Here is a 26,081-nt window from a genome sequence, read left to right on the forward strand (position 1 = left end):
TGAAGATTTTTCATCAACTGTTAAAAATGTCATCTCTGCTAATCTCTCAAAAGTGTGATCAGGGTGGTATTTACTTTACTTTTTTTTTTTTTTTCAGTTGTAGGATCTTTTTTTCCCCTTCAGCTTTATGGAAGCATAATTGAGAAACAAAACTGTAAGAAATTTAAAGTGCACATCATGATGATTTGATATACATACACATTGTGAAGGGAGTCCTCCCATCTAGTTAATTAACACATTCATCACCTTACACACACACTTTGGTGACAACATTTAAGTTCTACTCTCTTAGCAAATTTCAACTGTGTACAATACAGCACTGTCAACTACGGTCACCATCTTACACAGTAGATCCTCAGACCTTATTGATTATATAGTAGAAACTTTGTACCCTTTTATCAACTTCTCTCTATTTCCCCCACCTGCCAGCTCCTGACAACCACTTCTCTATTCTCTGTTTCTATAAGTTTGACTTGCTTTTGTTTTTGTTTTAGATTCCACATATAAGTGAAATCATGCAGGATTTGTCTTTGCCTGTCTGGCTTATTTCTCTTAGCAAATGCCTTCAGGATCCATCCATGTGGCTGCAAACAGCAGGATTTCCTTCTTTCTCTGTATTTACTTCTTTATATATTCTTTCCATATTGTGTGAATTTTAAAAAATAATGTGCTTAAATCAATTTCATGATCAGAATAAAGGAAACTATGAGCTATTTTAAAGTACATTTGAATGGCATGGTAGACATTATCATAACATTAAAATAAAAGAATGCATAATTTGAAAAATACCCACTACACATGCATATACACACACAGTCACATCACATGATAAATGTTGGAAATGAAATACACCAAATGGATAACAGTGGCTATGTATAGTTATTAAACTGTAGGCTATTTCATTTTCTTAATATTTTCCTGTTTTTCTAAATTTTCTAATTTTCTGTATTTCTATATTTCTAAATTTTCTATAATGAGTATAACTACTTTGATATTATGGCTAAAAATATAAACAGAAATTGGGTTTTAGATCTTACACACCACTGAGGTTTCTATATTTCTCCTTTGTTTTTGTGAATGATTTTTTTGTTCTTATTAAAAAGTGGATGCTGGTGATTTTGAACATTACTAAAAGTAATTCCCCTGGGGACTGATGTTTATGAATGGAGACACATGAAGAATGCTATTGTAGTCTGACGTATCTGAAAGCCTGGGATTTGAGCCACCAGTTTCTTGGGGGATGGGCTTTGAGCAGAGTCCAAAAAAAGGCAAAATCTAAGGAACGGAATAATCACCGTTAAATAACTCATGCTTCCTCTTCCCGGCTTCATGCTTAACAACGATGACTGCAACTCTCAAAAGTCACCAAAACATCCTTGTAAAATTAACATCACCCTTGCTCCTTTGGGACACTTTTCCAGAATAACCTTTTGTGCTTTTTCAGCGGCATATTTCAGGCCTCTAAATCAGATCTTAGGAGAAGGCATGCTGTAATTATTCTGAATATAAGACCAAGAAACACAATGGTAAACAGCACATGCTGTCTCTGTGAAGGTGTGCCCGCAGGAAAAGAAATCCCAAGGCCATATTTACTCACATCCTGCTGACGTGGTACCAAATAACCAGCAGAAGTGGAATAAGTCCATGAAGACTCCCGACTGCCAAAAGTCCACACTCTGGCAGAAATTATTGCCACATGCGTGTTGTAAAATAGTTGAAGATAGACATGGGTGAAAATCTTAAGAGCAATGGCTTCTCTTAATGCTCTGTCTTCAATGCCGTATCTTGATGAGCCCAAATCAATCTCGGACTTACTAAATGAAGCAATGAATGCAAAATTCTCAGCACGTTGTAAATATTCATTAATGCCAATTATTGTTTAAGAAAATGATTACGTGCGTATAGCACTTTATAGTTTACAAAGGCCTTTCACAAAGGACTGACTAATATCTCTTCGGGGTATTTATGGTGTTGATTAAATATATCCATTCCACATCATGAAGTGGCTTGGAGATGGGAGATTCTCTTGGGTCTTGACACCACCTCTTTGAATCATTTCTTCATTCATTATGTCAGCTTTCCTCTCTGGAAGGGGTGGTCAGGGGTTCTTCTCTGTCTGGAGAGGCCAGAGTCTAGAGTACAATGGATGGGCGGCCTTAATTTATGGAGAGCTCTTCTTAGAGGGCACGTAATAATAATGAAAAAAAAAAAAAAAAAGCAATTGCATGATGAAAGTTCACAACTATGCAAAGGTAAAGCAGCTGCCCCCTGGTGATTCTCAGCTTCTCCATTCTTTGTCTCAGGAAGTTTGAAATTACTTGTCAAATCTGCTGAAATGCCGTGATTTACAAACCCTTTAATAAAAGAGATGGTAACAGATTTTCTTCCAGCATCTCCCATCAGCATGAACACAGCACCCCGAGGAGTGTACCACCGGCCAGATCATTAGTCTCTGCAAGTCAGCCTTAATGATAGGCTCTGGTGGAGGCGGGGGGTGTACAGCAGGGAGGATGCATTCTGCTTCCAAATCATTCTCTTGCTCCATAAGCAGAGGGGAAAAGATTGCTCCTTGTCCCTGCTGACAAGGAGGGAGTCCATGTAGCAACTCACAGCCCACCAAGCTGCTACATGTTTTATGTGGAAGAAGGCTTGAGAGCTACAACCCAGGCTTCTCCAAAGCAGGCACAAACCATACAGAACCCTGCCGTGTCACCAGCAAAGGGAGTGTGAAGTTGGAGACGTGCGCTGGCAGCTAATGGTTGTCGAGTGCCTTGTGTGCTCTGACCTCAGTTCTTGGCCATTCAATCGTGACTTCAAACTCAGGCACGAGGTGTGATTGCTATTCCAATTTGCATAGGAGGAAACTGAGACTTTGAAAAGTTAGGTAACTTAACAAAAGTCGCACAGTGCTGAGGCTATAATTCAGACCTAGGGTGCTAACTCCGGAGCAATGCATGCACACACACGCATGCGCACATGGACACCTTTTCTCTCCATATATATATAAATATATATATATATATATATATATACATTCTCTTTCATTATTTTTATAGAACATATATTTTTCTCTGTGTGTGTGTCTATGTGCGTGCATGTGTATGTGATGAGAGTAAACTGATATAAAGTACTCGGGGGCTCTTTTTCTATTTTTGGTATCTAGGATAATACCCAAAATACCTGTAGGTTAACATTTTTATATCATGTAATATTTTATATCAGAACTCTAACTCAGCGACATTTTATATTTCTTCAGAGCAGACTCTGTGTAGACTTAAATATTACTCTCATCTTTTCCTTTGGAAGTTCTCCCTAACTTCTAGGCGGGTTAGGTCTCCCTCCAAAATTGGATATAACTGTCTCTGCACATTATTGTAACTACTTGTTTAATGCCTAACTTCTATGTCCCATGAAGGGAGAAACATGTCTTTCTTATTCACTACTGTAAACCTAATACCTTTTATAGTACCATGCACATAGTAGGGACTCAATAAACACTTGCTGATTAAATGAATTCATCCATAACCATATCTGTCCCTAGAGCAATATTATCAAGGCCTTATTCCACAGATTTGTTCATTGTTTTCCCCAACAGATACCTACTTATTGCAGAATTGGTGAACATAGAAAACCATAGCATTTTGCTATGCACCCATCATAATCAATTTCACATATGTGTGTGTATGTATATATATGTATACATATATATATAATATGCAAATATAGACAGTCCTTATGAGCACATCGGAGCATATACATGTTGAAGCTGCCATGAGTATTTCAAGTCAAACTCTATAATATCATAAAAGACAACAAATTCCTTCTTTTAAGCATGACAGATATGGCTATAAGTTTATTATATTATAATATTTTACAAGAGCCCCTGCTTCATGGAAAAAGAAAAATGAAGTAGCCTATAAGAAGACAATTTTCTTTCTATTCCTAAGCAAGGAAATACAAAATTTATTATTCAATTATTTTTAAGATTTATACAAGTCATTACATTTTTTTGATGTACACAAGAAATCTTAAAACTATCCTCAGTCTCATATTATGTTCAGTTTTGAGTGCTCATATCTGCATGCCAGAAGGAAGAAAAAGGAACGGAGATAAAGATGGTAAGACACCTGAGAAGGCCACATCCCCAAAGAGGCCAGAGGCTTTAATGGGAAGCAGTTAGGGAAAGGAGACAGTGCGTCATCTCTGTGTTGACTTGTATTTGCAATAATAGCCGACTAAAAGCTGGTATTTTCCTTCTAGGCTTGATGTCTGCAAATTTCCTATCTGGTACTTAGGTTAACAGTCATAACAAGTGCAACTGGGTGAGCCAGTTAGGCTTTCCCTAGAGCAAAAACAACTGAGAGACGGAAGATCAGCAAAAGATCTAGGCATGTAATACATTCCACAAAAGCATATCTACTGAATATCATGCATTAAAAATCAATCCCTGATATTCTATAGCTATTTAAAGAAAGGATACAATAGAGAAAGTTCCAAGTCACAATGCATTCTTTTTCCAATCTGGTTTCTGAATGCAGGCTTACCCCAAGTTTAAACCTTTACCTCCATGGATTCAGCCCTTATCTCTAAGCAAATGACTCCCAAATTTTTACAATCTATTTACTCCTAGATTCATCTACATGGAAGGTGCAGGACCTTAAAGTTGAGAGGTCCCAAAAGTAACTCATTTCTTTCTAGTTCTCTTGGATACCCATTTCTCCTGGTTTAAAACAGCACCTTTCTCCCTGTGTCTCAGGATGGAAGTTTTCACTCCTTTCCACATCCTAGTAGATTTCAAGTGATTCTACCTTGATGATGTTTTCGGAATATCAGGATGAAAACGGTACTGTCAATCCCTTATTACTTCTCCTGAACTGTTTCAGTAAATCCCCAAATTTCATCAGTCAGCTCAAGTCCCTGTGCCCCCAAAAGTTATCCCAGATTCTTCCCGGTTAAAATCTATCCACTATTCACACATCCCAGCACTTTTTTACATTCTATTATGACTGTTGCTATAGTATGCCTTTTGCAGGAACTGCCCATCTCCTCCATTTTGTGTAAATTCCTAGAAGGCAGAAGCATCATTTTCCCCCATCATTCCTGCACAGGGGCTTAGAGCTCTGAGGACATCATGGAACGCTTATTGACTACTGGAATGGAGGAGTGCATGTGTGAATATTCTTTATCTTTTCCCTTCTTTTCATCATTGACCCTAGTTCCCTTTTTATGCTCTGGAGAATAATTTACCTACACTTCGGGTTTTAAAATTGTCTACACATAACAACTCTTCTTTCTGGGGCTTTGTGCTGATCTCATTAGTTCTCTATTAGGTAACTATAGTCAGTGCCCAGGCATGTGTAATTCAAACTCAGAGTTCATCTCCTTTACTGAGGAGTAAAAGTCTTCAATCTCGAACAAAGCAAGGCCATCTGGCATGCGTGCACACACACACACATACATATGTATGTGTGTGTGTATATATATATATATATATATTTTTTTTTTTAAGAGAGAGAGAAAGGGATGGGTGAAGAGGAGAGGGAGAGGGGGAAAGAGAGTCTTAAACAGGCTCCACACTCTGCATGGTGCCCAACTTGAGGCTTGATCTCACAACCTGAGATTGTGACCTGAGCTGAAATCAAGAGTTAGATGCTTAACTCACTGAGCCACCCATATGCCCCTAACATTTATATATTTTAAGGTTATTGAGTTACTCATTTTCTTTTGACTGAGGGACACATTCCGAATCAACTATGTATTTTGGATTGTTATGGCCCTAAGTGAGTCTCATGGAGATACAAGAGAAAACTCCCAGGCTTAGTCGGTACCAGAGACCAGAGAGATTACTCTGGAGACAAGGAAAATAGCAGACATAATAAACAAATGCATCTTGGGTACAGAAGCCAAGCTGGACTTCTGGGGATCTTCCAATTCAGTGAACACGTCAAGGTACCAGAAGGACGGCATTACTTAGGGCACGGAAGCTCTGTGCCCCTTCCCCAAATCTTGCCCCATGTATGTCTTTCATTTGGTTGTTCCCGAGTTGCAGCCTTTATAATAAACAGGTAATAGAATGTAAAGCTCAGTTCTGTGAGCTGTTCTCACAAATTACTAAACCCAAGATGGGCGTTTGTAAGAACTCTCACTTTATAGCTGGTCAATTAGAAGCACAAATGACAAAACCTGGGACTTACAATTGGCATCTGAAGTGGGGAGGGGGCAGTCTTCTGAGACTGAGACCTTAACCTGTGGGGCCTGAACTAACTCCAGATTGTTAGTGTCAGACTTGTTTAGGTTAAGGGGGGAAACGCATACATCTGCTGTCAGAAGTGTTGTGCGTAGTATAGAGAAAGAGCTTCTCCTTCACTCCTTCACTTCCTGGCCAATTTCCAGCATGCCAGCCATACAGTAAACATGAGTGAGACAGGGAAACTGCCTCAAAGAGCAAAAACCCAAGTGACATATCAGCAGGTTGGTCAATCTGGAGATCTTCAGAACCAGGAAACTAATTTCTTATGAAGCAACAATGTGAATTCTGAAACCCTCAGCAGATCTGCCTGGTAGAACATTTTGCAGGTTCAGTCCCACTTAGCTCTTAACAGGCTCAGTCTATGTAGAAAAACTCTCTGTGATCTTCAGTTATTAATAGAAAGGATTTTACATTTCATATTTGCCATATAGTTTCCATATAAATATTCAGAATAGCTAGGGAGTGTGATTTTCGTATCTTTAATGAAGATGGTCTTGCATCACTGCTTTTTATGTTCCTATACATTTTTTCTTAACCTGGTCATACTTAATGCTGTCATTTGCTGAGGTGGGGACTCAATAACTTTACCACATCGTTGACTGAAAAGGGCCTACCTACAGTGGGGTGGGGACAGTGGACACTTCCCACTTAAAGAATATTGTGAAGTTAGCAAAAACAGTTGCTCCCCAGAAAACAGATCACACCTTCCAATTTTCCTTTCCCTAGTGACTCTCAGATGAATATATTAATATCCCCTGGCCATATGTGAAAAATTTGACCTGTTTGCTTCTTACAGGATGTGACTGCTATGTCATGGTAAGGAAAGTTGTGTGGTCCATGACTATGCTTTTTGTCTTACCAGTTATCAAGTAGGGATATTTAAAACCCTGATAAGTGAGGTCAGAAATTTAAAATGTCCAAGAGTTAATTTTTTTCACACAGTAAATGTAATTCCAAGGAGGAAAATGTAGCTGTTAATGCAGAGATAATTAAAGTCATTACAGAAACATATTTTTCCTCCAAGTGGTCTAGAAAAGTACTTGGATGTCAGGTAGTACTAGTGCACTGAGCATGGGGGTGAACATGAGACCAGAGGTCTTAGTGGGGTCAAAGACAGGGTGCAGTTAGGGAAATTCAGAGCTGGGGAATGGTGGTCAGGAGATTTGGGGAAACCTGCCAGAACCCCTGACATCAAGGGGCTGTTGCAAAGACTGAATGAGGTCATGTATGCAGAGCAGAACATCATCTTCAGTCTCCAGCTAGGCCATCTGGGTTCAAATTCCCACTGTGCCCCTTCCTGGCCGAGGGATCCTGGGAAAGTTACATATATTCTCTGACTCTTAATTTCCTCATCAGTGCAGATGAAATGACATAATACAGGAATGTACTTTGCACATAGTAAAGCATTCAAATAATATTTATTTATTATGACCCACTATTTTTATACCCTCAGGTTCCCCTATTTAAAATTGCAATCTCCAATATACTCCATTGGGAGTGTATTTCCCTATTTTATTTTTCTCTGGAGAACTTACTAACACCTCCATGCTATATATTTTACTTATTTATCTCCTTATTTTTGACCCTCCACATTAGAATGTAAGCTCCCTGGCTACAGGGATATTTTTCCATTTTGTTTCCTACTGGGGATTGCTTACAGAGAGTACTAGCACACAGTAATCCTCAATATATATTTGTTAAATGAAAAAAAATCATTGTCTAATCTAGCCTTGGTATACAGAAAGGATGACAAATTGTTGGTTATGAAATAGCCAACAGAATCTCGCCAGTGGGGACCATTTCCAAGATCCAAGATGTGGCCAAAGGTGTGGATTACTGAGTAGCATGGAGAGAAACTGTGTTGGAGCTGAAGAAGTCAAAGAGACCCTAAAACCAGGATGTTGGCTGGGTCATCCACATCGAGCTATGTCACAGGATAAACTAGGAAGCAAGTTGAAGAAGAGGGTGAAAAGGGGCTTCCTGCTTCTCTAAGCCTGCAGTTAAATGCAGAAGAATGTGGGTCAGCAGTGAACAGCAAGAAGGAGTGGTGGGTGGTGGAATCAGCAGGTGGGCTGCACACAAGCTAACAGGAGGTGGTCTGGAAGTGGCAACAGGGAATTGGGAGAATTCAAACAGTGCCTTGGAGCCCCATGACATATGGCCCACAGAAGACTGTAGAACTTTCCAGGGAGAGTGCTACAGAAGTGATGGTCTCTGAAGCGAGCTGGGATTCAGTTAAGGAAACAGGTGGGTGAAGTTGGCAGAGAGCCTGTGAATGTAGAGGAGGGTGTTGCTAAGGATGTGACATTCCTGAAGGCGTGATAGGGGTGAGAGCACTAGTAGGAGCACAGAACAGTCTAGAGACGGGTGTGCAAGAGGCTGTATGCATAGAGGATGGAGATGGTATTCAGACACAAGGACACTTAAGGATGGTTACAAGGTTTTTTGTTTGTTTTTCATTACCAGATAGATATAAGATGATTCTGTAGTTAAATAAGCTAATCAAGGAGAGGGACAGCAAATTTCTGGAAACATCTTCATGTTAAAAATGCTCTAAGGACTTGTTCAAATGTCTAACAGTAACATCTTCCGCTTGTTATGGAAATATCTTTCCCTTCCTTCCATCTCAGAAGAATACTTGATAGCTTCAATAGGATATACTCTTGGATGAATTAATTTAAGTCATTACCTTTTGCAACCTTTATTTTTTTTTTTTTTTTTTTTTTTTTTTTTTTTTTAGATTTTATTTATTTATTTGATAGAGATCACAGGTAGGCAGAGAAGCAGGCAGAGAGAGAGGAGGAAGCAGGCTCCCCGCCAAGCAGAGAGCCCGATGCGGGACTCGATCCCAGGACCCCGAGATCATGACCTGAGCCGAAGGCAGAGGCCTAACCCACTGAGCCACCCAGGCGCCCGCCTTTATTTTTTTTAAAACCCAACTTAAATAGGTTAAGGTATTACTGAAATTGTTTATCAAAGTGAAACATTAAGAAAAGCTTTGGAACTCTTGTGGGTTAGATCTGTTGTTTAACACTTTTCTATCTTTTTTGTTAAATCAAATTTGAAAGTATGAAGCATATCATGTTTATCTCCAGATAAATTCATAAGCCAATTTCATTAGTTGGTTGGTTGGTTGGTGAGTGGCTCAAACACTTACTGTAAGAAAAAAGGCACTGTAAGAACAAAGCAATGAATGAGACCAGCTAAGGTTTTGAACACTATAGAAACAGTATTTAGATACCAATAAATAATTCTTTAAAAGCTGTTTAGAACAAGTGAATAATCTGACCTGGGAATCTTTTTTTTCTGATTCCCTGAACGAAGAATTGAAGAAAATGATTACATGAATAATAACAAATGTGGGCAAAACCAGAGTGCCCTAGGAGAATATGCTAGCAGTGCTATTGGATGGAATATGTGGAATGGCTGTCCATTTGGAGTTTAAAATTTGAGTTGGGGAACTATTCTCAAGGTGATTTCCATGTCATTTATCATCACAGCAGAAAATTTAAAAAAATCCTTCAAGCCTGCACTAGGTAAAAATACCTGAGGCTAATGTATGTAAATGGTGAAAACAAACCTTCTCCATTTTTTTAAAGGTTTTATTTATTTATTTGCCTATTTTGGATGTGCAGAGCTAAGGGGGAGAGGCAGAGCGGGAGAAGGACAAGCAGACTCTGCGCTGAACATAGAGCTGATGCGGGTCTAGATCTTATGACCCCGAGATCATGACCTGAGCTGAAACTAAGATGCTTAATCAACTGAGCCATGCAGGAATCCTAGCCTCCTCTATTCTTAAAACATAGCCATTCTCGTTCAGATGGCAAAGTGTTATGTTTAGTTTCTCCTAAGTCCTGAAGTTCATTTTAATGTACTTTTATCTGCATAAGCATTTCTTAATGAGATAGTAGGGGCATATATTTGTGATATGGCTGCTCCCATAGTCCCTCCGGAAGCCTTTTCTATACTTCTTTGACTTGCGCAAAGTCCAAGATGAAGGTAACACGGTACTAGAGAAATAAATACAATTTATTTCTAGTAAAACACCTTCTTACATGACTTTCTTGATCTAACAAGATGCTTATGAGATTCAGATCTTATTAATTAGAATGGCTATGTTACCAACTTTAGTTACCTACTATTATGTTTTATATTATATATTATAATTATTTTCCTAAAATGAAAAAAATGTAGTTCACATTGATATTCCACACAGTTACTAATACTTATATTTGGTTGATAATATATATTTTGAAAACAAACAGACCAATAACTTAAAATTGTCTTTAGATAGGTATCTTCAAAAAAAGTCTCTCTCTTTATTTAAAGAAACCCAAACTCAAACACAAGCAAACGAGTTAATAGATACTCTAAAACCAAAACAAATGGAAAAAACAAACACATGGAAGTTCTTTTTTTGTGGAGCCCCAATTACTTGAGGCAGGGTTGATAATATCATATTGTTCAATTTCCTCATTAAAATGGGGCCAATATTCTGCTGCAGCCAGCCTGAACCTGAGAGAGGGTCTTTACATAGACAGGTACTTGCAGTACTTTGGGATTACCAGCCAATTCAACTGTAGCTTCTCCTTTTTAGATGTGCTGATCAGTAAAAAGACACCTGGGCACTTTTTAATTCCATCTAATTCAAATAGAAAGTTTAGAAGGTCATAAGTTTGTGGATTTTGCATCTTAGTTATTACAAAAGTAATGACCTGAGGCAATGAAGGCTTCTGATATCATTTAGGAATCATGCATCCTCCCTGGAAGACTGCCTCTCCACCTGTCCTCCACCTGAGCTAGGACAGGACATCAGATATGTGAGAAGCTTTAAATCAGATCACTCTTTTCTGCTGCTGCCCAGGCTACTCCAGGCTAAGGATTTCCACCGCTAGGACCATCTTGCAGGGAAGATTCACCCTTGAGAGAAAAAAAGCCATACCTCACAAGCTACTTAAAAATCTCTATCAGTCATTCTGATTTTTAAAATGGAGATAAAACACGCACTCAAGTTGGAAAGTTCTTCTTGCTGTCGTAAAACACAAAGACAAGTTCAATGTTTAGATTCAACTCTAGAATAGAATACATTTTGGCCAACTTTTGATCCTAGGAGAAATTTAGTTACTTAAAATGGTAGGAAGTCGGAGCTTAAGTGATACATATTTGCGGGCGAGACCACCCACAATTAAATTAAATTATTTAAGTTTTCCCTACAATTAGCTTAAATAGTATTTTTTATCAAATGCCAAGCCTATTAAAACGATTTAGAATTTAACATAAAGCAGAAGAATGCTAATCCTTAATTCAGAATATAACAAATTATTCAACAGTGAGGTTAAATATCTGATATTATATTTATGTAAATTCACCTTAATCTTCTAAAATGACAAGTCCAGTGATAGTTGTACATTTTCCTACAGCCATGTTGGTTGCAATTTCAGTAGATGCAAATAGAGTTTACTGCAATTCTCCTTTTTGCTCTATTCCTCATTTTTCTGATCTCCCATGCAACATTCCTTGTCATAAGGCTATGTATACATATTTATGTTTTACAATAATGGATGTCGTATCTGAAATATTAGTTATCCAAAACAAAATGAAGTACCAATTCCAACCAAAGAGTCCTTACATTTGTCGTATTCCTGTCATATTTGCAAAAGAGTCAGGAAAGAGCCCTGGTTGACAGAGTTAAGTTCCTTGGCCAAAAAAGGTGTTTGTTCATTTTTTTTTCCCCCAATTTAACACAGTTAATTAAGTAACCAATATCGACTGCAAATTGGCTTGATTTTTTTTAATATGAAAAATTGAAGATCCCATACAAACCAAATTCATGTCATATTTTCTTTAGTATTTCGTATTTTCTAAGTAGCCATAGCATTTGTATATAGGAGGTGAGACCAGGTCTTTTGGAAAAGAGAACTGGGATTTGGCAATGCAGATGGGAAAAAAGGGATGAGGGGAGTAAACTAGAATCTGGTATGCTATGTACTACTTACCTTCAAAAGTCAAATAAAACTTTCCTCTGTCAAACCAAACGAGGGAAGGCTGTTCATTCTCTGTATGGCCAGGAGTTGAAGCGGGATGGGAAAGGTTAAGGAGAGGGAGAGAGAAGGACACAGTATGAGTTACAGGTCATTAATCTCACTATGGGGGAGGGCGGAGGCACTGCATGCCATTAGCGTGCAGGAGGAAAGGAAGGCTGGCAGTCTATGTTTTGGTTTTGGTTTTTAGTTCGGGAAACAGAAAGCAAAAGCAAAGCTATGGAGGCCTAAAGGGATGGGCACGTGTTGTTGGCAGCTTGATACTCGGTGCTTGAGCGCATGGAGTGGAAGTCTTCCTGGCCATGCAGGGGCGTCAGCATATTTTAACTGCACTAGTTAGGGCAAACGGTCATTCAGCAATTGCTGTATCCATTTCATCTTCAGTGTCATCCCCTTCTATATTTTCAAAAAGATAAACTCGGTGTTATGGGTTATATCAAAACTTAGCTTAGGTTTTAAATGACAACAGCATTGCATATCAATTTAAAGTTCATGGAAGATGTCACACCATCTTCCCTCCCCTCGCCTGGAATCACCTTAAGCATCCAGACACAAAACACCCTTTACCTACGTACCAAAGAGAAAACAAGATTACTGACATTGTTCTATTGTATTTTAAATCAAAAAGCAGTCACTGGACATGTAATTCCGAGCAGTTAAATTATTCCTTTCTTTGTAAATTCACAAAGCAGTGGCATCTCACCTTTTTCAAACCTTTTGAGAAACTGTCATGCAACCTGCTGCTTTTTAATATGTTCATTAAAAAAAAAAATTTGGTGGAATGAGTTCCACGATGAAAAATAAATAGATAGGTGCTTCTGAGAGGCACCAGACACTCATGAGGTGAGGAGCATGTCCATGAAGTTTACAGCATTCAGATGGCATAATGGCTTGGATTTTTAAAGTCTGGGTACCTAGACATCACTCGGCTAGCACCATACCTGCCAGCGTTTCACAGCGCCTTTCAAACGAGGGCAGTTTGTCATAAAAAACATCATCTTCTGACACTACGAACCAAAGAAATATAAAGGAATGGAAAACAAAAACACAAATACAAACCCCAAATGAAATTAACAGTACACTTCACTGGTTGAAACACAGAAATGACATTAATGGAAAAAGGAAACAAAACCTAATATGCTGGGATAAGGATGAGAGGATACAAAACAAGTGATGTGCTTATTTTATGATGGTTCTATGAGAAAAAATTAAAAATTTTAAGATGCCAGCTTTCAGCATCTGTGAATTTGGCTGAAGTCAGCTCCATGGAGGAAATCACGTTCCCACCTTTTCAGGGAATTGTTAAAGACACTATCATTAGTAATTGTCTTGTGTAAGTGCATTTCACTCAGACACAGTTCTCAAGTGGCCAGACATATGTCCATCAATAGAACCTCTTGGTACACAGGGTCACTCAGAATACAACATCTCCCTGCCCCAATGGGTAAGAGTAAGCTTTCAACAAGACTAAAAAAAAGCAACAGTATAAATCTGAGTTTGCTGAATGAAGTATCCCATTTCAAACTCATCGGTATCCAAATTTAGTTTGCCTTGAGCCCGTCTTTAGTTGTTATGGCCTGATAATTTTGGACAACATTACTGTAATTCCATCTTTGGCTATGGTATCCAGCTATGGCCAAATGTCTTTGTAAATTGATCACAACAGTTTCTCTGGATCCCAACCATTCCAGATCTTTGCACATGGTCTCCGTTCTCACCAACTAACAAACACAGGTAATTGGAGTTCTTTTTTTTTTTTGGTAATTGGAGTTCTATGCTTTGCGATGAAAAAAAAAAAAAGTGCTTGATTCCACAGGTCTTAAGAGTATTATTATAACTTAAATTAAGAATTGAATAAAATCTATACAAACACCCATAAGGGAGAATCCTCCCTACAAAGTAGAGAGGATAAGGAAATTGATGAGGGTAGTAAAATTATTCTGTAAACATTGTTTCTTGGAAAAAATATTCCACTGGCTTGCCTCCTTGATTTAGGAAGCAAAGCAGAAGAAGAAATTCTTTGTCAGTTTTTAAGGTTCTAGGATAGCACCTGTCAATCAGTATTTATTATACAGGTGGCTTCCTTGGTGGCTAGAACAAGATAACGCAATGCATATAATATTTATAGGAGAGGAACAGGGCATGGCACTAAGAAGGACACTCCATAATCTGTCCAGAAAATATGAAGCAAAACAGTTACGTTGGCAGTAACTGAATGTTACAATACTCTTTCATACCTGTTAGTGGGAAATGATGGAGGATATTTCTTCCCTTTGAAGAACTAACTTCGTATTTACAATTTCTTTAAAATGAGGAGCCTCCATCATGATGAGCACTGAGTAATATATAGAATTGTTGATCACTATAGTGTACACCTGAAACTAATATAATAGTGTATGTTAACTATATGGGATTATAAGGAAAAACAAACTTAAAAAGAAAGAATAGAAGGCAAGAATTCGCATACCCCAAAAAATGGGCCTCCAATATTGCCATTTGTTTTTTGAATTGAAGTTACAAAAGAATAGTTCACAGAACTGAATAACATGCTCATAATTTTTTTATGGTTATTGTGGACATCGAGGGCTTCAAAGAAAACATCATAACTAAACTGGGGAACTTAAAAGGTGAATTATTGGATAGCTCTGTGGTTGCTTTAAATAAGGGCAACACTCAAATTAAGTACAGAAGAAAAGAATTTCCTTAGGAACTAACAATGGAAATTGCCTCAGATTGATCTGGGATGGGGAAGTCAGAACTAGAGACATCTTTACACAAAAACAAAAACATATATATATATATATATATATATATATATATATATATATATAAAATAAAGTAAAATAAAATAAGATAAAATAATATATACATATAGTAAGAATTTTTAGTTGAGACCAGGGATATCCATCTCCAAAGGTCTTTCTGAGCAGAATAATTGGCATTAATACAAGTATTTTTAAAAGAATGTTTATCCAATTCAGAATTGCCACCCAGCCTGGAGGGACAAAGACTTGGATTAAATATTGTAAGATTTACACGCTACAGCTAATATTCCAGTACCAAATATAAATCACTTTTGCTTGGAGTTCTATGCCAAAGGAAACATCAAAACCCACCTACTGTTTCCTTTGGTGCCTGTAAATGGTTACTTTTCATTCATTCAGATTTCTGAGAGGATGTTAAAGATGCAGTTGAAACTGCATAGTTAACAGAGAAGGAATATAATTAACAATACATTTAATATAATAATATATGTATTTTTTCATTTAACAATGAAAAAATTGTCTTCATGGTATTGTTACTGCATTTGGGTACCAAGAAGAAAAAAAAAACAAACCTAACTCTCAGCCATAGAAATAAGAAAAAAAGTAAGAAAAATGGATATTGAAGTTAGACGTAACTCTGTTTATCTCTAAATGTCTAAGAGTTTGCTTGTTTCTTAGACTGATTTTAAACATTTTTCTCTATTCCTGTAAAATTAGTAGGATTTTCCCCCAGAAATCAAATAGTGAAGGTCTTCTGAGTGTTTCTAGTGCAAAAGGAGTATACTATATTTCATTGATTCTGATATGTGCACTTTTTCACATTTAATATCTCTGGAATTGGAATGAGTTTGAGAATTAAGTGTGATAAGAGAGCACTGCATCTTAGCTTACTTCGCAGTTTTCCCCTCCCTTTCTTACTCATATATAAAATAATAGTGTATCTTCTTAAGTTTGGAAATGCACAGAAAGTCCTGTTTTCAGGTGTGGCATCAGATTTTCTACTTTATAATCACAGCTTTCATGAAACATTTTATGTCCAAATTTTGGGAGCATATTCTTTAAGAAGTTTAGTCCTTGGATTGCATTCCACTATGCGATAAGCAAGTACAAATAAATACATAAAAGTTTCCACCACACTTGACCCGGTTTTGGCTTGGATGTCATAGGAAATGTCAAAAAAGTATTGTGTGGTCAAAAAAGTATTGTGAGGGAAATGTTGAGCCACTAATCTCAAAAGTTTGCTGCTGAAATTCTCTATCCCCTGCAAGCCATTTGACTGCATAAAGTTGACATTCCAAGTCAGTCATGAATAGTCAGCCCTTTGGTGCTGAACAGCCAAAGCACATCCTCTCCAAAAAGAGATAAACAGCAATACATAGGAGCTGCCGGGCAGCCATCTGACAGGACATTTACGTCAGAGGGAAGTGGCTGTCAGGTGACACACAGCAGCAGGAAGTAAAGAACAGGAGCGTGAGGAAGAGGACAACCAAAAAAACAAACAAAACACAACAACCCCCCCACCACAAAACCCCAGAATCAAACAAATCAGAATGGTCCTCAGCAATGAGGCAATATAAGTATCTTCTCAGGTGGCTATATATATATTTATAGATATATATAGATATAGATATAGATATAGATATAGATATAGATATAGATATGTGTGTGTGTGTGTATATATATGTGTATATATATATATATATATATATATATATATATATATATAGACACCTCTGTCATTCATCCTGAAAGAATGCATACTGGTTGTGCTAAGAATCAAAGTCACTGGCCAGGATTTGAGACTTCTGTGGCAGGGAGTATAAAAACACATTGTATAAAACATGGACACAGTTCAAATTCTCTGTGTGTGTCATTTTCTCTATGAATCTCAATGAGTTTAAGGAATATGTTAGTCAGTCATCTGAGGTCAGTTGAGGTCTCCTTTGTGAGGGAGAGTTTATGCTTCTTACTTTCCTCTCTGACCAGTCAGGAAAATCAGTAGGTGGGACAAATAATCTTGAGGAAAAACCAACCCCAAACAAAAGCCTCCAAATAAAACAAAAACAAAAACAAAAACAAACAAACAACAACAACAAAAACAAAAACAGAGCAAGAAGGGGAAATGGCTGTAGCAATTAGAAGTATTAAACAGTGTCCCAAAAAAGTTGGGACATTACAGAAAAAACAAACAAAAGACTCCAGAGAGAACTGACCGAACAGGCATCTTAAAATAGGAAGCCCCAGGGGCGCCTGGGTGGCTCAGTGGGTTAAGCCTCTGCCTTCGGCTCAGATCATGATCTCAGGGTCTGGATCGAGCCCCACATCGGGCTCTCTGCTTAGCAGGGAGCCTGCTTCCTCCTCTCTCTCTCTGCCTGCCTCTCTGCCTACTTGTGATCTCTATCAAATGAATAAATAAAAATCTTTAAAAAAATATTAAAAAAAAATTAAAAAAAAATTACCTCAAAGGATGATGCAGAGAAAACAGAACTTGGCTATATTAATAATGTTAAATATCTGTTCATGAATAACTGGCTATATTTTTACCAAATTTGAAGGATTGTTTGGGGCTAGTCTGATTAAAAATATAGAACACGTGATATAGTTGAAATTCTCTTTGGGGCCCGTATGAGGCACACCTTCATTCATATCCCTGGGAAAATAGGGAGTTCTCCAGAAGAGCTTCAGGCTTTGATCAAAGTACTTCTCACATGGGCATGCTCTTCTTTGGTAAATAATAGCAGGGATTTATTTAGCTTTGAGTTAATGATTCTCCCAAGCAGTGCAGGAGGGACCAGCTGGTTGACAATATGGAAGACTTGGAGGGGAATTCAGACAATAAAGGAAGCCAATGGGAGAAAATGGAAGGGCAGAGCCCCAGGTCAGAGATACCATGCAAACACGAGAGAGACAGCTTATGGAAGACAGGTAAAGAGGTGTCCAGAGAGATGAGCCTTGGGAAGAGGAAAGATGCTCCAGGCAAAACGAGGCATTTAAACCTGGGAAAACCATCAAGCTGAGCAGCCAGTCTCAACTCTTGACTTTCATCACACCAGAAGGAAAGAGGCACAAAGGCATTTACTGAAAATGCCAGCAATGACTTATTTCTCAGGGAAAACTGACCACACATCACTGAAACGCACTAGAAAAGAATGTCACAAAGTTTGCTCAAGTCCCACAATGCCAACACTTATACCATCTGTCAACATAAGGACAACCAAAAGTGATGAAGAAATGAAAGCTTTAAGAAAATAAAAGATTGAATTTTGTGATTTCTCATGTGGTACTTGACTGGAACTTAAATAAACATTCCTCCTGGAAGGAGACTAGTTTTATTATAGTAATAATATGCAAATTACAGGACCTTATTTGATGATTTCTTCTTTACTTTTATGAGTAGCTCTGTATGGAATAGCGTAAGAGAATTCCTGCAAAATACAGGTGTACATGTTCTTTTATTTGCTTATTTGCTTAGTTGAAGCATTTTGCCTCCTTTGCTGAGAAGGTGCTTTTAAGAGAAGAGTCAGCTGATAGTAGCAGAACATAGAGCAAAACAATTTCAACCGGAAGTACCAGGCCTTGAGGTTTTCAGATCATAAAAAATAGCCAGTCAAAACAACAAACAGATTAAAAGACAGGAGATAATTTTTACCAACTGTGGGAGTGGTGGCTGCGCTCAAGGAATTGGTGGACGATATTGAAGAGGTACTTTCAGCTCGGGCAAGGGGTGCTATCGGAGGAGGGCTGGAAGAATGTATGGGAGGGCTAAAAGGTCTGGGCTGCAGGAAGAAGAAAAGAGAAGAAAATTAGATACACTTGTTCCGTGTTATTGACATCTTCCAGCCCTGGATATGACAACTCGGGTTCTTAAAAGAGTGTAGGCGACACCATTTTTATTTTGAAATTGATTCTATCTCTACAGGGGCTTGTGGATGGAGCTAGAGGAACCACAAACCATGGTGTGTAGGTAACCTCCTGTGATAGCGTATACCCATTTAAACGTATTTAAATACAATATACTCAACTGAGCTAGCTAAACCAAATATTATGGACATCACTAGTTTGTAACTTCTGTGCGTGGATAGCAAAGAAACGGTCCTCTTCCAGAAGTCTCTTAATTGTTTACACAGAATGTTTGTCACCTCTTCAGCCTTAAAACATGATGCAAGAAACTTCTGGAACAAATTTATCAGGCTACCACCCTCCTCTATATTCACATGGTGTGCTTAACACCAATAAGTTCTCTTAGTCTGGGGATGGAAACCAGGACCTACCCTCTTTTGGAGTCTTCCCAAACCAGATAAATAGGGTGAAAGGAAACCTCTTTCTTTCTAAAGGACTTAGCACAATTGAGCATTACTAATTTGCATCAGATGCACTCTAGCAGAACTGAGAACCCCAGCCTCCTACTCCTATCATTTTAGATCTCGACTTGAAAGATGGTAGAGATTGGGACCCTGGGTGGCTCAGTTGGTTAAGCGGCTGCCTTCGGCTCAGGTCATGATCCCAGCGTCCTGGGATCGAGTCCCACATCGGGCTCCTTGCTCCGCAGGGAGCCTGCTTCTCCCTCTGCCACTCTGTCTGCCTGTGCTTGTGCTCTCTCTCTCTCTGACAAATAAATAAATAAAATCTTTAGAAAAAAAAAAAAAAAGAAAGATGGTAGAGATTGAGGGAGGGAGGGTTGAAATGTATACCCATGCTACAGTGACTGCCTTTCAGATGCCACCTGTCAGGGCCATTTGTACAAGTGATCCGAGGCCATTGAGGTAGCCTGTGTTGCAGCATTTTGGCTTCTGTTTGTCATTCTCACCATGAGTCTCTGAGCAAGCCAGAGCAGAAGAGAACGTACCACATCTCCAACTCCAGGTTTTCCTGGAGGTAGCTTTGGCCGAGATGGAGGCCGGGGAGGAGGTGGCGGAGGGGTGGTGCTGCTGCAGGGAACCAAGGGAGTGGCTGGTCGAGCAGGGGAAGACGCACCTGAAAAACAAGCTGGTATTAACAGAGGCCCGAAACATGTGTGGCTGAGAGCTGTCATGGCGGAATCCTCCTTCCCCTTCCCCCCAGAATAGCGCCAGCCCCGGACACTTTTCTTCACCCCAGCAGTTAGTACACTCAACACTCTAGCATCTAGTGTGTATGTGTGTTTTTTTTCTTTTTTTTTAATAAAGAAAAAAAAATCATTCCATTGAACTAGAGTTGATGGCAGAAGCTGAAGCTTATTGCCTTTTGTTGTCATGTGACACCCAGCGAAAGGTAAATCCGAATATTCTCTGTGATGGAAAATACGCTTTCAGGCCCTTTCAGCCTGGTGGTGGGGACCTTTCATTTTTACCACATACACACCAAACCTCTAATAAATTCTCTTGTTTTGACATATTCAGAATTTATGTCCAAGGTGAAAGTGGAGGTTAGACCTCGAAGGAAGGTGAATGATTTTTCCACATTATATATATACATATGCATACATACATATACATATATATATATTTTTAAACATGTATAAGAGAATTATCCTCTTTACTGTGCTTCAGAATATGAATGCTAACTTTAATAAATAAAAGTAAACACTTGATGGCAAGCAAAGGACAGAATATAGGAAAGAAATGTTGCACGAGTAATTTGCAGTTAGAATCTTAATAACAGAATCACACTGAATTTAGAGGATTGTATTTTTTGAAGGACGCTGTTTAGGAATCAGTTCTATGTAGAGTTGGCCCATGATGATTTTTGCGGTGATTTTGAAAAGACCCTCTTGGATTTACTTTTCTGGCTGTCAATGACAAACATGGGAAACACAGAAGACACACAGAGGCCGGCATGCACACTAATCAGCACACCAGTAGGGTCTTGAGACTCAGGGGGTCAGACTATCCTTAGCCAGATCACTGGGGTGCGTGGATTAACTACTCGATTCCAAACCTGAAGAAATTCTGATCGATATTGCAAACAGTGCTTGTTCAGAAAAGTTCCAACTAACTTGGGAGGTTTTGTCACTTTGGTTAACAGCACAGGTATCAGATCATTCCAAGAAAATTCTAAGAAATCCCGTCTCAGGAAAATAACTGCCCACTCCTCTCCTCCCATCCAACATGCCACAAAACTGTGCTTTCTGGAGAAACCTAGATCAGCAAGATGCTGGTCTCCATCTCCAGATGTTCAGATTCCCAAAGAGCTTTGAAGTTGAACAGCAAAACCCATCATCTTGGAATCTGCTCTCATCTTAGGAGAGTCCCTGGGGGGTAAACCTTGCTCCCCTTATTTAAATACAACCTGAAATAGTGAGTGTGTTGTGTTTCTCTGTGCTGTTCATTCTATGTGTAATTTCATTAGTGTGAAACCCTACTAAAATTACTGCCATCTCCATCCCTATCTCTACTGCCTCTCCACCCCATCACCTTTTTTCTGTACTCTTACTTTTTATTTTATTGGGTCAAGATCAATGCTAGGCGCTTCACATGCATTATTTTATTTTATCCCACACCAAGTTTTGTAGGAACGTACTGTAGTTACATCAATCAGAGCTAGAGCTCAGAGATATTGGGTAACTTGTTCAAGGTCCCATAACTCGGATAGTTGATTTAAGTCCAAGGCCCAAGCTCTTAAATGCAGTGTCTTGTAGCTTTAGATGGAATGTGAAGTCCCACATTTTGCACAAAGTCTGCCCTCACTTTTGCAACAGCAGCTTGAACATATCTCTCTCAACGTAAATATTTTTAGTCTTTGGCTAATCTTTTCTTGAATAAAAAAAGAAGCTATGTTTTGACAGGTCCCACTACAAAGTTTCCTTTTGACTTAATAGACTGACACCCAGGATGTTTTCAAAGAAACAGAAGTGACAGCAGAGAGATGGAAAATAAACCTTTAAACAACAAAGTTGTCAGGAAGTTGCATGGGGCTTTTTCTAGGTTCTGTTTCACTGGAAAACCACGCCATAGGAATGGTTCAAAATACCTATCCATGGTTCTATTTCCAAGAAATAGTCTTCTGAATCAAGCTCAGGAAAAGGTCAGCTGCTTATCTTTTTTCTACATGTTCTAAAAGGGAAAGTTTTGAAAATCTCTGTCAGTAGTGCTTGGGAAAGTTAATGAAAAAAACTGAGTGAAAAGGCAGATGATCTGAGTTCTGGCCTTGCCTGCCTCTTAGGGCTGTGGGATCTGAACCTCTCTGAACCTCAGCTTCTTATTTTAAAAAAATGAGACATTTCTACCTTACAAGGTAGTTGTGACAATGGAAATGGAAAATGCATATCAAGTGTTTATTAGACTATAAAATGCTACACAAATAAAAGGAAATAGATGTTGATGATGATGGTAAAGACTGTCTTTTCCTATAGACACAACTAAAGGCAAAGAAAAAAGTGGCTAGTTAACTGTTTTCCTCTTCCTCTCACTTTTTCCTAACTGGATTGATTTAACTGATTTGTTGTGCAGTTAGAAAGACACTGAGGCACTGCTTAAGAGGCAAAACCCTCTTGACAGAACCCTGAGGTTCAGCAGAGGATAGTCAGGGCCGAAGGGGAATTTTATACCTGAACTGAGGCTTCCCATGCTTCTGTGAGATCACACAATTGTTTCATATTCTAGAAGACTATTTGTAGGTCTCTAGCCTCATTCTTTGATCTGGAATTATACCTTCATTTCTTCTACAAGCAGTGTTTATTCCCAAGAGCTGTGCTGGGAAAAAACCTGGACATTCGCCGTTTCAGATTTAACTTTGAAAATCACCCATATGTTATTTGAGTTTCGTAAGTTCAAAAAGTTGATAGCCATTGACATGCTTTCAACCCATTTGCTGCTTCAACTTGAAGTTCTAATATAGTTTTTTTGGTAGCCACATAATGACTGCTTCAACTTCCGTCTTTCTTTGTTGGCTAGTGGCTTCCCTATTTGGACTCTGCCACTCTACAAGACTTGTACTTAGGAAATATATTCTTTAGGTCAACCCCAGTTAGCTCACACTCATTTGTTTATAAATGTGTGTGTGTGTGTGTGTGTAACATCTTCTAATATTGCCTTAGTTTCTCATGTTGGAAAGTGTTGCACTGAACATTCTATCTTTATGGACACCTCTCCTTACCTAGTCTCTACAGGCCAATAGAACTCTTTCTCTGTCCCATTCCCTGTCACACCACCCACAAGGGAGAAGAAATGGCCTTTGCCAAGAGAATCATCATCTCCATTCCAATAAAGCAAAGTTCTGGCCCAACTAGGTATTTATAACTTTGCCCTAAGGAAATTGAAGTTCTTGGAACAAATTCTTAACTTTCAACTGCTTTTCAACATCAGGTAACTCAACTGATTCACAAGGCTGCATGTACTGTCTGCACTTGGTCAGTGACCAAGTGAGTGAAATTTTAAAATTAAGCATAGTGGTACCCAGTTAAATATAGTTTGAGATGTACAGGAAAACTAGTCTTATCAGGCTAAGTTTTATAAAAAGGAGGTCTTGAGAAGCATGGCTGATTTTTAAAACATGAGGCCACCTCCCATTGTCTTAATCATAAATTTACATTTCTGCTAGTCTGTGTATATTCCATCAATAAAACATTAAATGGCAAATAAACTGGGACTTAATTAAGGAGATAATTGTGCAAAGTTTTATTTATTCATGAGCTTCATTGACCCAGTTCAATCTTCCACTTAGAAATTCAGTCTTTTACCTGCAAAGTATAGGGTTTTTTTTTCCAGCTCAATTATTAAGAATCAATAGTCTTTACTAGTAACACCTAAAAATAATTTCAAATAATTTATGAAGCTAAACAGAGAAATGACAACAAAATTCTCGAAGATTTCAGAAAGCAAGCTAAGGCTCCCTTCTTCACTCATTAGATCAGTGGTCAATTCAATTAAATATCTTCCAGAGTCTTGCAGGAGGTGATGGAAGAAACAGACGAGCGACAACTCTGCCCTGTCCTCCCTTCCCCAACTAAACCTGTTCATTTTGAGGCAAACACAGTGACCCGTCACCGGAACAAGGGGGTTATCCTCTAGAAGTCTTTTCAGAAGACTGAGAGCCTCACCCTGGGAGGAGAGCACCATGAAGACGCTGGAAGCAACTCCCCTCTTTGACAGGAGACAGGTCTGAAGTTTGAAATGAAGGCTTTAATTAGGATTCTTTTATTACCTTTACAGTTAAGTAAGGAGGCTTATATCCCCAAAATGATCTAAAAATGCAACAGAGGATGAAGGTGGGTGCTCGAACCCTTTAGAATTATTGAGAGGTGCAGAGAGAGTGGGTTTTGAGAGAATTGTTGGTGACCCTGTTGATGACACAGGTCCTGACAGGTGGGTGTCAGTGGTCAAATAAGTTTGGGAGATTTTGTAACTAAACTTTAAGAGTAGTGGAGCATAAGAAATAACATGGAGGTCATGGGGAGATGGAGAGGAGAAGGGAGTTGAGGGAAATTGGAAGGGGAGATGAACCATGGGAGACTATGGACTCTGAAAAACAATCTGAGGGTTTTGAAGGAGTGGGGGTGGGGGGTGGGAGGTTGGGGGGGCCAGGTTGGAGGGCACGTATTGCATGGAGCATTGGGTGTGGTGCATAAACAATGAATTCTGTTATGCTAAAAAGAAATTAAAAAAAAAAAAAAACAGTGCCTGGAGAGCCCTGGGGTTAGAATCAGACAGACCTGAGTATGACTGAGTATCCCAAGTCTGTCACCTATAGCTGTGTAAACTTGGGAAAATTACTTGACATCTCTGAGTCACAGTATTCCCAAGTTTACACAGCTGCAAAATAGGAGAGAGAAATAAGAGAGCATTTATCACATGGGATTGTTGTAAGGACGAAGCAATGTGCACATAGGATTAAGATGATAACCAGGAGAAGAAACTATAGCTGTTATTCTTGGCAAATTAAAGGTTCTCAGAGGTCCTGTGGTAAAGAAACCTGTTGATTTTGTTTTAACACAATGTTCCCCAAATTTATTTGCACATTAGGTAGTTGTCCTTTTTTGGTGGAGGAAGGCACCTGGGACACATGCAGTGATAGAAAAACATCGATTTTGTGTGGGGTACAGGTGACTCTCCAGCCTTCTTGATCAGACTGGATGCTTGAAGCACAGGAATTCTCAAACACAGAGCAAGCCCTGAACTACTCCATTGAAAGAGGCAGCAATGATTAATGACTATTAGAGTGGAGACAAATGTCTTTCCTTCCGGTCTCTTACTGCATCGAAATAGCATAAACTTGGTCACCTCTTCCAAAGCAAATGAAAAACAAAAAACTCATGGCACTCAGAAGGTGCCTAAACCAAACCTACAGGCACAGGAGGGAAGGCCCTGGGGGCAGAGGTGGGTGGTTCTTGCCAGATCAGTGTGAGCAACAGTAGGAGAAAAAATACGGAAGAAGAGACATTAGAAAATCTTGAACTTTCTTCAGCGTGCATGGCAGGTGTTGCCATCCTTTTACATGATGGGAACTCAAAATGAAGCTTCAAAGAAGGGAAACCAAAATGTCAGGCTCAACATCAACAGTTGCATAGAAAGTCCCAAATGTCCATTTCTGACAGACTTCCCCATCACCTGTCACCATGCTTTGAGTTTACTTCACAGCTGATGAGCTTATCAGAGAATATAAATCAGAGAATATAAAATCAGAAAATAATTTGTCTTCAGGGGCAACTTGATACACTGCGGATGTAGTAAGGTATGTTCTTTTTGCTGTCCCCTAAAAATCTCCTTTTCAAACTCTACTTCTTTTCTTCTGAAGTAATTAGAGGGGTTAACATGGTTCTCCCTCTACGGAAAAAGAAAGAGCTGGAAAAAAAAAAATAGAAAAAGAGAGAACACAGTGACCTACCTACCAAAATTAGGACCCTTGGGAAAAAACAGTATAAACTTTCAGTTATAAGATGAATACAGTCTGAGGAGCTAATGCATAACACGGTGACTATAACGCTATATTGTATAATTGATGACACCATATCGTATAATTGTAATTTGTTGAGAGAATAGAGCTTAAATGTCCTTGTCTTCCCCCTACCCAACCCCACCCCCCAAAGGTAAATACGTGGTGTGTTAATTA

General features: G+C 38.8%; 1 protein-coding gene across 1 annotated transcript in view; it reads right to left on the reverse strand.

Moving 5' to 3' along the window:
- Positions 1 to 26,081, reverse strand: part of SGIP1 (SH3GL interacting endocytic adaptor 1) — a gene marked incomplete at its 5' end in the record, with an annotated part of 205,115 nt that overhangs the window by 37,497 nt on the left and 141,537 nt on the right. Inside the window, 4 exons of the mRNA XM_080801691.1 lie at positions 12,247 to 12,306; positions 13,233 to 13,298; positions 18,706 to 18,832; positions 19,903 to 20,030. Coding sequence (XP_080657817.1) covers positions 12,247 to 12,306; positions 13,233 to 13,298; positions 18,706 to 18,832; positions 19,903 to 20,030 — 381 coding nt within the window. The remainder of the gene's footprint in view (positions 1 to 12,246; positions 12,307 to 13,232; positions 13,299 to 18,705; positions 18,833 to 19,902; positions 20,031 to 26,081) is intronic.

The sequence above is a fragment of the Martes martes genome, assembly GCF_963455335.1.
Source record: "Martes martes genome assembly, chromosome: 4".
Taxonomy (NCBI): domain Eukaryota; kingdom Metazoa; phylum Chordata; class Mammalia; order Carnivora; family Mustelidae; genus Martes; species Martes martes.